Source organism: Lutjanus erythropterus, chromosome 23 (genome assembly GCF_056507025.1).
Source record: "Lutjanus erythropterus isolate fLutEry1 chromosome 23, fLutEry1.hap2, whole genome shotgun sequence".
Lineage (NCBI taxonomy): Eukaryota > Metazoa > Chordata > Actinopteri > Lutjaniformes > Lutjanidae > Lutjanus > Lutjanus erythropterus.
The window spans coordinates 24,481,974-24,498,823 of record NC_139339.1 but is presented as its reverse complement, the minus strand read 5'-3'; the positions used below and the strand labels follow the sequence as shown (position 1 = coordinate 24,498,823).

Sequence of the window (16,850 nt, the reverse complement as noted above, 5' to 3'; positions counted from 1 at the left end):
GGGTCTCTAAAATGTCTTTAACCATTATGAAGGCCACAGAATGTGTTGGACATATTTAAATACCACATTATAAGTGACTTACTGTAGAGACAGCCAGATACTGTCAGAACTGAAGAGAACTGCTGTAAACATCTTCATCAGCTGGTTGCCTCACCCCTCCTTGTACTTTCTCATGACTCCAAAACCTCAAAATCCAAATTTAAAAACCTCTTCTCAGAAGCAGATATCGCACCAGCGGTGTTGCTTTTACACAAATCATCATCAACAAAACTCCTCTGGTGTAGGTGTCATTTATGAGTGCATAAAACCATAATACACATACATGTATAAATATAGAAAAAACGCAAGCGTGAAGACACGTGTAACTGCGAGTCACAGGCATCTTCACCTGTTTCAAGTCATGTGTATCCTTGTACTGCCCGTGTAATCTGTGCGTGTGTATGAGCGGTGTTGTGTCTCAGGCCTAGAAAGGTAATGGGAGCCTCTCTCAGGCAGGAATCCTAAGTGCGTGGTCAGTCAGTGTGGCCACTTAGCCCATTCCCACAGCTAGTGTTAAGTGTCTTTTGAACTGGGGATGGGTTTTCTGTGTGTGTGTGTGTGTGCGTATGTTTGCGCTATCATACCTCGGTGATCCCGATGCTGAACCTGAGATCAGAATGTTCCAGCGTGGCATTTGAGGTTTGTAATGTGATCATCAAACTCCTGCCCTCCTCTTATAACAAATATCGCTTTTGTGGTGGCAGAACACTCAGGCTTTTTGTGCAGAATGTAAAAATAGAGCTGAGAGGAAGATAGCAAAAGCTGCTCGTGATGAGACTTCACACTCAGCTGTGTTTGTGGCCCACGGTCACAGTGCCGTATTGATCATCAGTAATTCATCAAGACTGATCTAGCTCTGTCTTTCACTCCCACTGTCTGGGCTTCCTTGTGTGTTTCTGTCTGTCTGCATGTGTATTTGTAGGCGCTACGTCACATTTCACCTGCAACTGCAACAATATATGTATTAATCTGCTCTTGTAGCACCACAGACACCATGCCAGTATTATTACCATTATAACAGGTCAGGTCACAGTTCATCAACACTGATAGACGGATGTAAACAAAGAAGACTTCCAACCAGTGAGCTCAGTTTGAATTAAATACTTGAAGTCAAATTGAAATGAAAAATGCTTTTTTAAGCCTTGTGCATCTATTTAACAATGTATAGATGAATCCGGCAACCACTTCGTGTGATCCTACATCTTGCGGTGCCATCATTGCCGAGGTGGCAGGTCCTGTCCGTCACTCTCAGTGTCTGCTGTTACTATTTTGGTCTAGAAGGGACCCCAAAACCTGCAAGACTCTTGGGAGATTCTTCATGGTTTCAGTCAAAATGTTCACTCTCGTGAGATCTCGTGGATCTGAGTTTCCCTTCTAGACATCGTGTCTGCTGTTAACAGCGACATATGGCTAATTGGATTGATGACGTTAAACAGTGACCCTCATTAACTGATGAGGGGACTTTTTAGGATGGCGATATTAATGTTATTACATTTTTACACAATATGTAACAGTAGACATTGTTTGTGACAACAGCCAGAGATGGATAATAGAGAAAAGAATACATGGATCACTTCCGCCACATTTAAGTGATGGAGTACTGTGTAATATATTTTGAAAAATATATATGAAATCAGATATTTCATCAGGTATTCAAGATTTTCAGTAACAAAATTCCTTTCTGTTAATTTTTTTGATCCACTGTGACACATCGTGGTCCTCTGTGCACTCAGTGAATATCTCTAGAGTTTTTGGACTCAGACAGCAGCACTCCTCATGAAGTAAAAGTTTGCGTATTTTGCGTTCCATTAAGTTGAAATTTGACACGACTGTTGGAGCAGCAGAACTGCACAGGTTTAGCCCAACTTCCTTGACATAGTTGTCAAAAGGAACGTTACATAAAAAGCTAGTCCTAGTTAGTCCATCTTAGTCCATCATATTTTGGGACAGGAGGTCGACAGTTTACTCATCTACTTTAAAATGAACTGTATCAATCAATGAGGGAAAACATACCCCTGTTTTTACCACTACACATGATTTAGATTTAGATTTTCCAGCATAATGTTATGCTGGAAAATCAGTGAAGCCTAATGTTAGTCGAGGTTGCAGCTGTGCAGCAATACAAGGACCTAAAGTGTATCTTTGTACACTGATGATCACAGAAGGATAAAAAATCATCTCTGTTTGAAGAGTCAGGCCAACAGTTACAGTCAGATGTGAGATCTGGTGTAGGTTTAATTTTGGGATTAAGGCAAAAATTAGGTTAATAAACATCTTCATAGGTCACAGTTTTGCTATTTTTTCCAGAGACGACACAAAGTGAGCTGCATGCAGGACAGAAGGCTCCACCCCTGGGCAAAATACCAAGATTTTAGGGAGTCCCTGTTTACAATGTTCACAATCTTAGTGTGGCATCTTAGCATGCTAACATTTGATAGTTAGCACTAAAAACAAGTCAAGCTGAGGGTATGAGATTGATTTACAGGTTTTTGGTCATGAACGCAGATTTCATGATTTCAGATTTCATGTCAATCCATTCGATACGTGTTGAGGGATTTCAGTCTGAACTACAAATGTCGACCTCATGGTGGTGCTGGAGAAAAAGTCTGGAAATCAAAGTCAGTATGATTCCTCATCTGGTCACAATAAATGTACCAAATGTCATGGCATCAATTTAGATTTCTTTACGTTTTTAGCTGATTTCATTTATTAAAAAAAAAAAATACATATGGACATACATAGTTAATCAAAACATAATGAAAATGGATAGTTAAACAGGGCTGGACAAGGTCAACACCACGTTTTGGGACAGGCCAAACTATGTACTGTTAAGTTTTAAGGCTCAACATATCATCCTTAAAAAATAAACTTAGTCACTGTTTATACAAGACCAGCCCATAATCTCAGCCTCTCCCAGTCTGCCTGGATGTATTTATCTCTCAGTAGCTGGCTGTGACAGTGTGACGGCAGCTCTAATATCACATTTCCAAGCTGTAGGAAGCAGCACGTGGCAGTCAGTCAGAGCCCCGCTCTGCCAAAGAATCATCATTCCTTCAGTACTTGACTCAGTGACAGCAGCTGTTTCTGGAGCAACACGCACAGACAGCCAGGAGACATTAACGTTGTTTCATTGTGTTTGTAATGTCTCTCTTTAACAGTATAATGGCATTTGTCTCTGGGTGGTGAATGAAAATACCATGAATCAATGGCTTCATTTGATCATTTCCTTGCAGCAGCTTCCATGTCTGAATGTTGAAGCTACTGTCAACTTGCTTTAAGCGACACTTCTTCAGTTCCCTCCCAGATGCTGCCTCCCTGAAAACTGTAAAGAAAAGTGGATAAATCTGTCTCATAAAAAGATGAGCTCTCAGTATCCTAACTTTTAATTGATGTGTTAATGGCAACTTGGTCACGCCTGAACATTACAGCCATATCCATTACTTCACCTCAGCACCTTGATCCAAAACCATGGACATTAATCCACACTTGCCAACCCTCCCAGTTTTCCCAGGAGACTAACATTTTTCATTGTCCTCCTCCTATTTCCTCCTAGTATCATAATTTTGCTGTAGTTATTCCAATTTTTGTCAAATTTTCATACATTTTCCCTTTTTTATTGTCACAACTTGTCTCTGATAGTGCACAGTGACTCTAAAAATCCGTTTTCTTTTAGAGACAGGGCAAAAAATTGAAATTGAATGAAAGAAAACTGATGAATATTACTTTATGCCAGAGATTTATGCAAAATCATGTCAGAGGGGCGAATTATTTTGTATTTTATTCTGTTAATTTAAAGTAAAACGTGCAACATGCTTATTCGTTATTTTCATTCTTTAAAAGTCAATAGAATGCAGGAAACAAAGTCTGTAAAACTCAGATTTATTGGTTTTGAAATCTTCCCTATTTTTGCGGTCTGGCATCTATGCATTAATCTGCTGGATTAACAGCCTCTGTAAGATTTGTCTTGCAGTTCATTTCAAAGAAGTTGGATGAGTCTGAGTTGGGGTTGGAGCTCTGTGTAGGCCAGCCAAGTTCTTCAACGCCAAACTGGGGAAAACTATTTCTTTATGGAGCTGATGGTGCATGGAAGCATTGTCATGTTGATACAGGAAAGAGCCAAGCAAAGATTGTTAACACAAAGTTGGACGCACACTATTTATTTGGCAGAACAAAATGTGTGCAGACTGAAGCGAGCTTAAATCTTGGTCTGTAAATGTAACTGTAAATGTGACTGAGGTTGTACCCCAAGGTACAGTTCTTTTTACCATTTTTAGTGAGTGGTTTAGTTTGGATATTCAACCCCATACAAATATCAACTTCTATGCAGATGACATCGTTATTTATTACTAATAACCATATCTGACGCTTCCTGTAATTTGCAGGCTGCTTTAAATGTTGTACAACACAGTTTAAATGAACTGAAAGTGTTTCCAAATGCTTGAGGAAAAAATTAAAGTACCATGGTAACAAATTTCAATAAGAAATCAGACCTCCTCAGTCGGTATTTGTGTACTAATATCTTGGATATTAATTATTTATGACTTCTCTGTCCTTCCAGTCTCATATTACATTGGCTCAACAGAAAAAAGCTTGAAGGAATGATTGAATATTTTAGTGAGAGGTTTAGCTTGGATGTTTGACGACATACAGATATCAAATTCTATGCAGATGACACTGTTATTTACTACCAAGAACCATCTCAGAATTTGCACTCTGCTTTTACTATTGTACAACACTACAATATTGTGTTATAATGTGTTATGAATTTTTCAATAAAGCATTAGGAATATGTAATAGTGCTCACAATTATAATTATACATTGCTGCAATTATGTTTACAATGAATTATAGACATTTTTATATTAGGCATTACTATCATAAGTGTAATGATTTGAGGCTTATTCTAATAAACTAAATCAGCTATCTCTAAATCTGTCTGAGCAAAACAAAATAGAACACTACTAAATACAGAAATGGTACATTAAATGATTTTTTTAAGTACAAAAATTAAAATAAAACAGTTCCTTTTACTGTAAATGTTGACTAAATGTTCTTTCTTTATGATAAAAAGAGTGCCCCTCCCTGACCACATCTAGTCATCAATATATCATTGTTTTTACTTCCTTTATCAGATGAGACAAGTCATTCTGGTGTGGGAGGATTTTATTCATATGTCTGTGATGAAAACTCCCTCACCCTGCCTTAAGAAGCTGCTGAGCCACCTAAACAGTTTTGTCCAACGATGATATAAATCTTGTTTCAGAGGCTTAGACTAGATTTGTAAGCTTTGGGATGCACAAACCGTATCAGTCAGTGCTCTCATCTGATCTTCTATCTGTTTTCTGTTTGTTTGCAGACAGCCATTCCCGGCCGGTGACCGGGTGACATTTAACGGGAAGGAGTGTATCTGCCAAAAGTGTACCCAGCCTCTCCCTGCCAACAGCCCTGCACCCATACAGGCTGTCCACAGTCAGTCCCTTGTTTATGTCTCTCTGCACTCTGCAAACTATGATTTGTTACACTGGTCTTTATCATCATTTTGTTTTCCATTCCTTAAATTGGCACTTTCTTAAATTGTGTTAAGTCATTCCACTCTCAGGAAACCAAAATGTCCAATGTTCCTTTCAACCTTTTGCTTAATGAAACTGAAGTACTGTAGAGGGAACTCTTTCACTCCAGAAAGTCAACTTTGGTTAGTTTTAATTTTCATCAGCTAATCTCTCTTCATCTTGTTGTCTTTGCAGACTGCTGCGGCTGTGGGAAGGAGTTTAAGAATGAACAGTCTCTTGTAGCACTGGACAAGCACTGGCACCTGGGCTGCTTCAAGTGTAAAGTCTGCAACAAGGTGCTCAATGCCGAGTACATCAGCAAGTAAGTCAGACTAGCTTCACAAATACAGTTTGATAACTACAATACTTTGTTCATTCTATTACCTCTATGGCAAAGAATCCTACATAAGTAATTTCCCCTGTGGTGATAGAGGTTGGCTCCATGGCCTGGTATGCAGTATTCAGGGTTGTTACTTTAAACATATATTCTGATACAGTTACTGATTACCTGATAAGAATGTGGTCAGTAACCTAATCAAAGTATCACAATATTAAAGTAATGTAACTTGATTACTTCCCAGTACTTTTGGATTACCTTATTAATGTTAGCAGTTGGTCTGTGTAGTTAACGTTAGCAGTTGTCAGGTGTAGGTAACATTACCAGTTGGTGCACGTAGCTCATGTTAGCGAGAAGAGAGTCACAGATTTGTGATTTGGCCAAAATTTTTATTAGCACAGATCTGGTCAGTATTTTGACAGAACGTATTAATTGTTATACATTACTCACTAAAAGCATTGTTGCATTTCTAGCATTGCTAGAAGTTGTGATCCATAGTTTAATATTTGGTGTAAAATGTTTACAAATGATGGAAACATAATTTTGTCATCATGGTTGGATGTCGGTAGCAGAGGCTCCACCTTGCACCTGTCTAAGCACCTGCTGGGTGCTGTCAGCTCAGACACGGCTGATGGAGGATTTGTGGAGCTCTGAGCTGTCTGCAGGGTGATGTGAAGTGAAGTGTATCTGATGCTCAGTGCCATCTCTGATCTGCTGACTTGTCCCATGTCGTCCTATCAGGGACGGAATCCCCTATTGTGAGATGGACTACCACGCCATGTTCGGCATCCAGTGTGAGAGCTGCAAGAAGTACATCACTGGAAAAGTCCTGGAGGTAACATTACACCACAGCGCATTTAGAGGAAACACAAAGGGACCAACATTAAGCTGTCACTTTTTTGAAAAAAAAAAAAAATGTTTGAATGAATGAGCAAATATGTAATACATTAAAATGAATGCAGCCTTCATAGCCTAATCCTTTAGAAGTACTTTTCATTTTTGATAAGCAGTTGTAAAATGTCTTTTGCGGCTCTGCAGGAGCTTTGTGAAGCCTAAGATAATATATTTGACTGTGTTCTGGAGGTAAAGGTTTCTGCACACACAGTGGTGTAAGCTTGGAGGCCTGGATAAAATGAAACTTCCTTTTGAGTTGGAAAATTTGGTTCTTTGATAAAAGTTTAAAGGTACGAGCTTGTGCGAATAACAACATGAGCAGAGAAGCTGCAACTACAAATTTATCATTTATAACAGATAGCCTGTGTTACAAACTGGGCACACTGAAAATACACTGAGTTGCATTGTGGGAAGTGTAGGATTCAGCAATTTTGGAGCTTTACCAATACTATATACTAAAAGTGATATATGTCTGTTATGAGGATCCCAATCTTACAGATGTGCAACATTAAATTATTAAATAGCATACGTTTGAATAGCATTGCTTGTCATGTTGTCCTTTATGTCTTCTACTGTAAGTATTTTAACAAAACACTGTAAAAAATCACACAGGATTTCAGTAGAATCAGCTAATCTTTAACCTTTATTTATTCAAGTTAATGAAACTTAAAATTTCTGGTATTTATTTTCAGAGAACTTCAGAACTTATAAACATGAATTCTTATAACTTGACGTCTTCTAAATTAAAATGATGAGTGTAACTGAAAGGTTGTTGGGTCAACTTAATATCTTAAACTTAATGAAGATGTTTTTTTCAAGTTCAACTGAATTAAAAACAAATTTATTAAAGCTATCATGTGTGGGCTAGCAAACTTTTTAGCTAGCTAGCATACAGTGTAAAGCCTTGTTAACTTTCTGGTAACTAGCATATAATATAATGTTTTGTTAACTTTTTAGCTACTCAGCATACAATTTAACATTTTGTTAGCTTTTTAGCTAGCAAGCATATAATGTAGCATTTTAACTTTATAACTTGATTTAATTTCAGTTTACCTCAATAAATTTGGCTTTACTAAACAGAGTTTAGTTTCTAATTGTACATGGTTTTGCTAAACTCTTCAATCTTCAATCTGCTAATCTTAGATTAAATTAAAGTTTGTTGGTGCAACCCAGTCTGTTTGTTCTAAGTCACTGTAGGGATGTTACACAGGGCCTGAAATGATCAGCTTAAATCTTAAGCTTACTGAATATGTTTTACAAGTGAATCAATTAACTTTATTTGATGATTACAAGTTTATTTAGTTTGAATTGTTACAAATTATCTCAACTTGTCTTTTCAAATTCACTCAACTTTAAGAACAATTTTAAGGGAGCCCAGAAACCTTTTTTAAAACCTTTTTTAAAGTTGAAACATTATTTATTGATTTATTTATGTATTTATTTAATTTTATTTTGCAATGATCCTGCTATTTTATATTCCTTTTACTTGTTATTCTGATATTTCCACTGAAAACACTGCAGTGTTGACCCCATTTCCCCAAAGCATCATTAAAATTTCATCATACATACATATACGCTGTGACTGCAGATACAAGAGAAATGTTACCAGAATAGCTACCTCTGTATGTACTGTATAGATCTGGGACCTTCAGAGCTTTTCAGCTTTGACGCCATCAGTAACAAAATTTCCCGGTCTGAAAAGGAGCAGTGCACAGGGCAGCCTTGCGAGGCTAACAGGGTGAGCTCTGCTGAGATTATGCATCATTCCCTCAGTAGCCTGCTGCGTGTGGGTCCACAGGGAATAACCAGCCAACCAGGAGCTGCTCTCTGGTTTGGCCTGCTTGGCTATTCAGCACAATCTCTCTTTCTGGGATAATGGCTTTGACCTCGTCGCTACACACACACACACACACACACACACACACACACACACACACACACACACACACACACAAATCGAATCGACTCTCCTTGTTCCCTGTCCTCCCCACTCCCCCTTAGGCAGGTCATCCGTTCATTGTCAGTCACTCTCAGGTACCAGTCTGTCTCTGTGTGCCATAAAACAAAGCCACACCGCCTCCTGTTCTAGAAAATACCTACAGCTACAGGACAGATGACACACTCTGTTCTCCTATCATATTGTAATTCGATGCGAGTCGTCATCCCCAGGTTGTCACTGGCATTAAGTCACGTTTGAGTCATTGTTCTGTATGCGTGTGTGCTTGTGTTTGACCTGATTCAGTTTGTGCTAACAGTATATATATAGACGAAGAAAAAGAGAGAGCTTCAGTGTAAATGTATCGTTTAACAAGTCATGTTGGAAAGCAAAAACTAGAGTCAAAAAGTCATGCTGGCAGCTGCATCCAGTTTGAACCATCGGACTATGAAATGGGGCCAAAAGTCTGCGATTGGGGTGAGATTATTTCAGTTTTTACCAGTGAATTTACACAAATTTGTTTTGGAATTTCCAGGAATTTTTGGACCCAATTTCAATATTTGGTTTTAAGAAAAATTATTATTATTATTATTATTATTATTATTATTATAGGTAGTAGTAGTATGTGTAAGATTACATGAGGCTGACACTGACCTTCAGGTTAGTGTTGAAAAGTTCTGTGTCAGAGTTGTCACATCTGGAAAGTTTGTTTAGTTTGTGTAATGTAACTTGCATAATGACATCCTCCAACCACTGTGGGGCACTGTAGGATTGTGGTTTGTTAGTGCTAGTGCTAAGATGGCCCTCATTTCCCATGATGCATTGCTTTCCTATTTTATATTCCAGGATGCATGTGTTGAGTTAATGTGAAAAGTGTTATTTATCTCTCTATTAGCACTGCTTAGCACAGTATTTATAAATAGAAAATGTGGGCTTCTGGAATTTTATGAACTAATCTTAGATTAAATTTGTCGTTGTTGGTGCAACCCAGTCTATTTTGTTCTAAGCTGTGACTGGGATGTTATACAGCGCCTGAAATGATCAAGTGCATGCTTACTTTTTTTATGCAGTCATGCTGAATACTGTAACACATCCTTGGTGCCTGCAAGAAATCTATTTGGAATAAGCTCTGTTAAACTGTGATGAGGGTCATGATATCAGTAGCTGATGTGGCTGGTAGAGGTTATTTTTAATTAGCTTGACCTTTGCAGTGTTGTTACCTCTGGCTTTACACACTCTGCTACTGGTCTTTCTGCAAGAACAGAGCTGCAGCCATCCTATACTGCTGTGAATCTCCAGGCCTGGAGACTCATTACAGAAAACATTCCTAACTGCTTCTCCTGTCTTAAGTTTCAATGACAGGAAAAATCCTACCATCTTATTAGAGAAGCAATTCTTAAACTCACGTCTGTGTCTGATCCTATTTCTGACCCAGGGTTAGGTGGATTACTTTAAAATTGTATTCTGATGCAAGTATCAAAATTAAAAAAAAAAACTAATGTAACTAGTTATTATTTTCATCATTGATTAATCAGTCAATTATTTTCTCAGATAATCACATGAAATGTCAGAAAATGGTCAAAAATGCTGATCAAAGCTTGAGTTGATGTCCTCAAATGTCTTGTTTTATCCATCACTCAAAAATATTCAGTTTACTCTTAAAGAGGAGTAAAGAAACCAGAAAGTATTCACATTGAAGAAGCTGAAATCGGAGAGTTTAGGCTTTTTTAATTAAAAAAAATGACTCACAATGATTAATCAGTTCATTAATTCTGTCACAGTCTTACATGTAATCCGTTACTCCCCAAGCCTGTGACTCATATGTTATTGAGCAGTCAACAGCTCTTCTGAGAGATATATTTATATTGACATAAAAAATGAGTGATGACGCCACAGTAGGTTGGCTGCAAATGTGTAAAAATGTGTAGAAAGTGGGCAAAAACCCTCTAACCCAAAGTCTAAACTATATTACCTTGGTGTTACGCAGAGTCCTGCCATCATATCCAGGGGATAATGTTCTTTATCTCATGCCAGTAACTCACTCCAAACACAGAAGTGGGGGGGTCATTTCTAAATTACATGAGGTCCCCTGGTAATACTAGTCCTGTGTAAATAGGGCTTAAGATAAAGGCTATAAATAAGGTGAGAGTTGTTGTATAGGGTCAACATTTTCAACAAATTACATGGATAAGTGGCTCTATTATAAATAAGAAATACAGTTAGACTGTTCTGCAGCAAAGGGTATGAATTCAACCTATAAATAGACATAAAAGCTGCATAAAAAGAAAAAATATATTGCTTAATATGTTCATCTGGATTCATTATTTAATAGACATTAACTCATTGTGGAAATGTTTTCTAATAAAACAGCACCAGTGTGCATGCATTTTCCATTTTCAATATCTCCTTGTCTGTCACGTCAAGAAATACATTTGGAAAAAGTTATTCTTTAGTAAAATTGTGTTCTTTTTTTTTCTTGTACAACCCAATCAGGAAGCAGATACACATGTCAACTAGCTGGTTGACTTGCCCAGTGAGGGTAATCTAGGTATGACCTAACAAGTAGGCTTCTATGGAATTTATTTGTATTTTTTTTTCTTCATATAAAAGCATTACAGAGAGTGGAGCATGTTTACAATATTCAAGAGTTAATCAATTTATTTAAAAACATTGTCTTATTGTAACACATATAATAAATGCACAGTAAAAAGTGAAATAGTCAATATAATAGAAATAATTATCTAAAAAGAAAAGTAATACGATAAACTAAACAAGAAAACTAAATGAATACATATAATAATAATAAATCCTGAGTCTTAAATCTGACAGAACTTTACAATACTATAAAATTTTAAAAAAGAGAATGAAATGCGAAAAGACAGAAGAATATGACAGGATTGGATGAGGCAGAGTCAGGTAGAAATGAATGCAGAGGAATGTGGTGTCAGTGAAGCAGTCCGTTGTTCTGCAGCGATGGAGGGATGGGACACGGGATACTCTCCTTGGGCAGAGAGAGGGATCAGAGGAGGAGGAGGAGAGGAAGAAAGCTTTCAGACAGGGGGTCTTGGAAGCTCCTGCCGTGACCTCAGAACAACAGAGCCGCATTATGGGGCCAAACAACAATCCCTCTCTGTCACTTTCTCTCTTTTCTTTCATCACATGATGCTCTCTCGCATTCTCTGCTCTCATAAACACCTCTCAGGTTCCAGTGTCTGGAGAGCAGTGGGAACATAAGACCTGAGATGAGAGCACGGTTCTCTCAGAGTGTGTGTGTGTGTGTGTGTGTGTGTGTGTGTGTGTGTGTGTGTGTGTGGTTGTGTGTAAATGACATCATCCACATCCATATCCTACAGTACTGTGTTTGTCAGGTGTGCACTCTTAGAAATAAGGGTTCTGTCCATTAACATTTGCTTCTGAAGAGGCCTTTTTTGAAGAAAACATTCATCAAATATTCATTTTAAGGAGCTCCATTAGTTCCTGAAGGATTATTGAAAGCATGGACTTAGACCAGACATTCCCAAAGACCTACAGGTGGGTCACAGAAGATTTTATTTGGGTCATCAAATAAATAAAAGACTATGGAAGAAATTCCACAAATTTAAAAATAATTAAAAATAATGCGATGCCCTGTTAACTTAGCCTAAATAACTTTATTTCTAATTTATGAAGTATTTTAAATATGTATGATTTCAATAAAATGTGTCAAGATAATACAAGGCGATGCAGAAATAGCAGTAAAAATGGTCAAGAATGTAATATCAATGCACAAATTAACTCTTCCTGAAATTTATTGTTAGGACACAATGTCACAATGGTTTGTCGCATCTAAAAAGTGAGTCCCCATAAAAAAAAGTTTGGGAAACAGGTTTAGACAATGGTAACTGTAATTTAGAAAACATGTTTTATCTGTAGAATACAATATAGTTCTTTGTAGACTCCTTGGAAGACATGAAGCTTTTAGGTAAAACCTTTACAATGTAAAAATGAATAGGGTGAGAAAACTTAAATTTTTAAGGCAACTTCAATAATTTTTGGTTTTAAGCCCAATTTGAACTCTTAAGTTTTGTAAAGGTTTTACCAACTATTTATCTTTTGTTGAGATTATTTACTTTTTTCTTTAGATAAACTCTGATTTTTAGAACCAAAATAATGTCTTTCAAAAATGATTACGTAAGCTCATTGAAAGTGAAGTAAAAATGAATCATCATTAGTTTTAGTTTCTCAAACTCAAAGAATCAAGTTTATTTAAAGAAGAAAGGCAAATTATTTCAACAAAAGATTATTGGTCAGCAAGAATTTAAATTAAGATCAAAACTCAAAAATCTATTGCAGTAAGTTGCTTTGAAGTTTTGAGGGGTTTTTATTTAGCACTTTTATTTCTATGAGTTTATACTTGATTGTTTGGCCCTAAAGTGTGTTGAACCAAGGTCAGTCATGCAGAACTAAAAGCATCTGTATCTGTAAAGTAAGGAGTGGTGGAGTGACCTTATGTTGCTTAAGGCAAGGGAAGTTTTTCCTTACTTCCACTCTATTTTCATGATCTCATCCCTTGAAAAAAGCTAAGGAAGATTTCAGCCAGGGGTGAGTTAAAATTGTATTATATTAAGAATCATATTACATGCAAACTAATAAAAACATTAAGTCATACTTTCTATAGAGTAATTCCTCTAGAGATTCTGCCATGCTTAATAAATAAAGGTCCACCTCTTTGGTGTCCTCAGTTATTTTTATAGCAAATGCCAGCACACAGAGATATCTCAGTGTATTAGTATAGAAGCCATTGGCAGCCACTCCACCTGTGCTGCGCTGCACTTTGAAACAGTAACGGAGAGACTGGACATTTAAAATGTCATGGCATTTGGTCTAGATCAAAGAGTCTGCTTTGCGGCGACGTATCGAGTCAATAACTGGAGCCGACAGCGGTGAAGGAAGTCGAAATGAAATGATTGTTTTTATGTTTATCTGTGTTGCTCAGCGGCTCACTGCTGTTGTGTTTATGTATAGCTCTCTCTACAAACCACCTGTCAGTCCAATAGGGTGTGAGTTTGAATGCTATGATTTCTCTTTCCTTGGAACTGCTGTTAGGCCCTCTGAGCAGTATTGGCAGTATGAGTTTGCGGTTTACTCACCAAAAGCAGTGACCGCCAGGAAATCTAAACATAGCAAAGACTGTAGATTATGGATTTCAGTTTAACACAAAAGAATACACTGGAAACTAGAACGGTACTCAGACAGCATCCTTCATTGCACAGACATCTATGAATGGCAGGCAAAAGTTGAAGCAAGTACTCTGCGATGGGTGTTAACAATGCTTGGGTAATTTTAGCTTTTATCTTTGTGTTCTCTTCCAGTTATGTTTGACTAACCTGGACGTTTGTTTACAACCACGTGATCTTTACACATTATACGAACTCAGAATTTAATTTGGTGAGCACAGTGTTATCATAATCAGCAGAGCAGATGGCTAAAACTGCTAGAATAAACCCAAGTGCTAACAAGAAGGGCACTATCTTGCAGAGTTAATGAAAGTGAAAAATAATTAGGATATCCCCCTTTGATTTGCATCTGCTCCAGAATTCTATGGGTTCTTCCTTGGCCCACAGTGCACCATTTCATTAAGTCCCATGAAAATTGGGCCAGTAGATTTTGCATAATCCTGCGGACACACAGACAACCAAACAGCACCAAAAACATGACCTCCTTGGCGGAGATAATTATTATCCTCTCGAGAATAAGATAAGAACCCAATAATAATGAAAGGTTTGGGACATCGTCCATCGCTGTTACTTTAGAACTGGAAAGAAGGTTAACTTTTCAAAGCAGACAATCTGACAATAATGTTGCTGTTTCAAGAGGACACTTAAGTGTATTGCATTCCCACCTTTGAGTGTGACCATTCGGAATAGGTATACCATTGTCTTTTGGATGACCAAAAGTATGACCTAGGTTACCGAGGCCTTGATTATGAGTATGCAAATAGTCTGTATTATACTTTCTATGTCCTTCAGTGTGCAAGGGTTTGTGAGGGTCCACAAGGGTCCTTGTGATGTAAATTTCAGCTACAGGCATGGTTTTAAGTGTGACAACAGTGAGAAGCATCAGTGGAAGCATTGATCTGATGGGCTGAAGTTAGCCCAGGTTAGACATGGTAGACAAATGATTTATCCAATCACCTCACTGGTGTTTTTGTGAAAGCACCTGCCCTTTTTCAAATAGTTTCTAAGGACAACTTCCCAGATTGTTCTGTGTAACAAACCATCTGGTGTGTAAGATTGATGAACAGGACTACTCTGTGGAGTTCCAGGCTGTCTGTCCTTGTAAGCGTATGTTTGGGAGTATAATCCAGGCTTAACAGGAAATGTAGTGATTTTTTTGTGCTTTGTTAGTCAGTAATGCAGCCAGTAGAAAAACTCAAATGTATTTTAAATTATTAGAGTTTGATATTGGAACACTTGACTTAATGAAAGATGGACCAATACCACAAAATGCATCACTGATTTTCTTTGTGTGTTTGTGCTGTAGCCATGCCCAGCTCACCAAAATCTGTTCCAATCTTCTAAATGGATCACCTCCCTCGCCTGACTGGTTCCTGCAGTTGTGAAATGAGGAAATGGATGGGGCATTACAGAGGATAATGTCAAGAAAGCAGATGGTCTTTATGTAATTGGGTAAATAAAGAAGTAGAAAAGATGGACAGCTCTTTGCAACCTCACCACCTCTTTCACTACTTGGCTGCCATGATTTCTCTCAGCTCTTAACCACGGCTGTTTCAAAAACCTTAAACTCTGCAGGAGTCTCTGCCACAAACCTCAACCCTGGCTGACCGGCTACAGCCACATTCAAGGAAAACATCCAGTCGTCAGCTGTCAAGTTTATCCCCCTTACAAACCATCCTCAACCCCTCCTCTTTCTTGACTTATCAGTCCTGCAGGACATTGAATATGATAATTTTCCTCTTCATGCAGCCTTGGATTCTGACAAAGGAAGGATTTGATTGCAGTGCTATCTTCTTTCCGGCCCTCTCATACTTTCCATGTTTGAATTTCAATCCAGCTCCGGCCTTTATCTCTTGGCCTCAGTGTTCCTAAGTCAACTTCCTCTTTTCTCTAGGTCCCTGTCTATCTGTTTCAGTTCAGTTCAAATATGGGTTTTTGGCATGGCATCCACAACATTCAGCCAGTTTTCAAGCACCTGGCCTTACTTTTTCTCCCAGTAATACCTAGACTTGCAGTATCTTTGCTTATTTATGTTCAGCTCTTCGTGCTTTGGGTTGCTTGCTCTCTCCATCTGCTCTCCATTTGGTCCAGATAAGCATTAAGCAGGGTGTTATCCAAGAAATAGGGTGTTGACGTCTTGCTTTCTGGTCTTATTCCATATTGAAATGACGCAGCAAAGTGGAGGCACCTCAGAGGGACTGTGCGTAATCAGGCCGCTGTTGAAGCAGGATGGGATGCCTTTGGGAGGCCATCAGCGAACATCAGACAACTGTTTTGCAAAGAGAGAAAAAGAACGACTTCATTGCAAAAATTATCCATCTTGTTCCATTTAGTTTATTATTGAGTCCATAAATCATACGTGCTTTAAACAAGAAAATCTGCCAGCAGAGTGAGATAATTCTACTTGATTTCAGTGATGGTTTTTGTTGTCACAACACAAGACAGAATAAGGAGGTAGTATTGAGTAAATTACCACTAAGCAAGTGGAATGGTATTTGGATTACCCAACAGATGGAATGACGTTAAGAAAGAGGTGGTTTTGGAACAAAAGATTTTCTAGTTGCTAGCAGAAACAGTTTGGAAAATATAGTCAAAGATAGATCAGATCACCTGCAAACAAGTACTTCTGAGATGCTATTTGGGAAACTTCACACTTAAAGGTCCGACTCCTGAACTGAAGCAAGGATGTTGGTTCAATTTTCCATTTGACCTGATTGGCAAAACTCTAACAGTCCAGACGTTGTAAGAATAATGTGGTGGAAATGTTTGATTATTGGTCGTACACTCAGTGGGTAAAAAGACAAGCAACTGCTCAATTTGTACTAGGATACTGGACATCATGGAGCACCGCCAGGTCCTGTTCTTGCTGGTGTTGATCTA

General features: G+C 38.0%; 1 protein-coding gene across 11 annotated transcripts in view; it reads left to right on the top strand.

Moving 5' to 3' along the window:
• Positions 1-16,850, top strand: part of ablim2 (actin binding LIM protein family, member 2) — a 127,458-nt gene that overhangs the window by 73,785 nt on the left and 36,823 nt on the right. For all 11 annotated transcript variants that reach the window (XM_084711577.1, XM_084711575.1, XM_084711574.1 and 8 more), the window contains exons 4-6: positions 5,395-5,507; positions 5,783-5,909; positions 6,666-6,759. In XM_084711577.1, the coding sequence (XP_084567703.1) occupies positions 5,395-5,507; positions 5,783-5,909; positions 6,666-6,759 (334 nt within the window). The remainder of the gene's footprint in view (positions 1-5,394; positions 5,508-5,782; positions 5,910-6,665; positions 6,760-16,850) is intronic.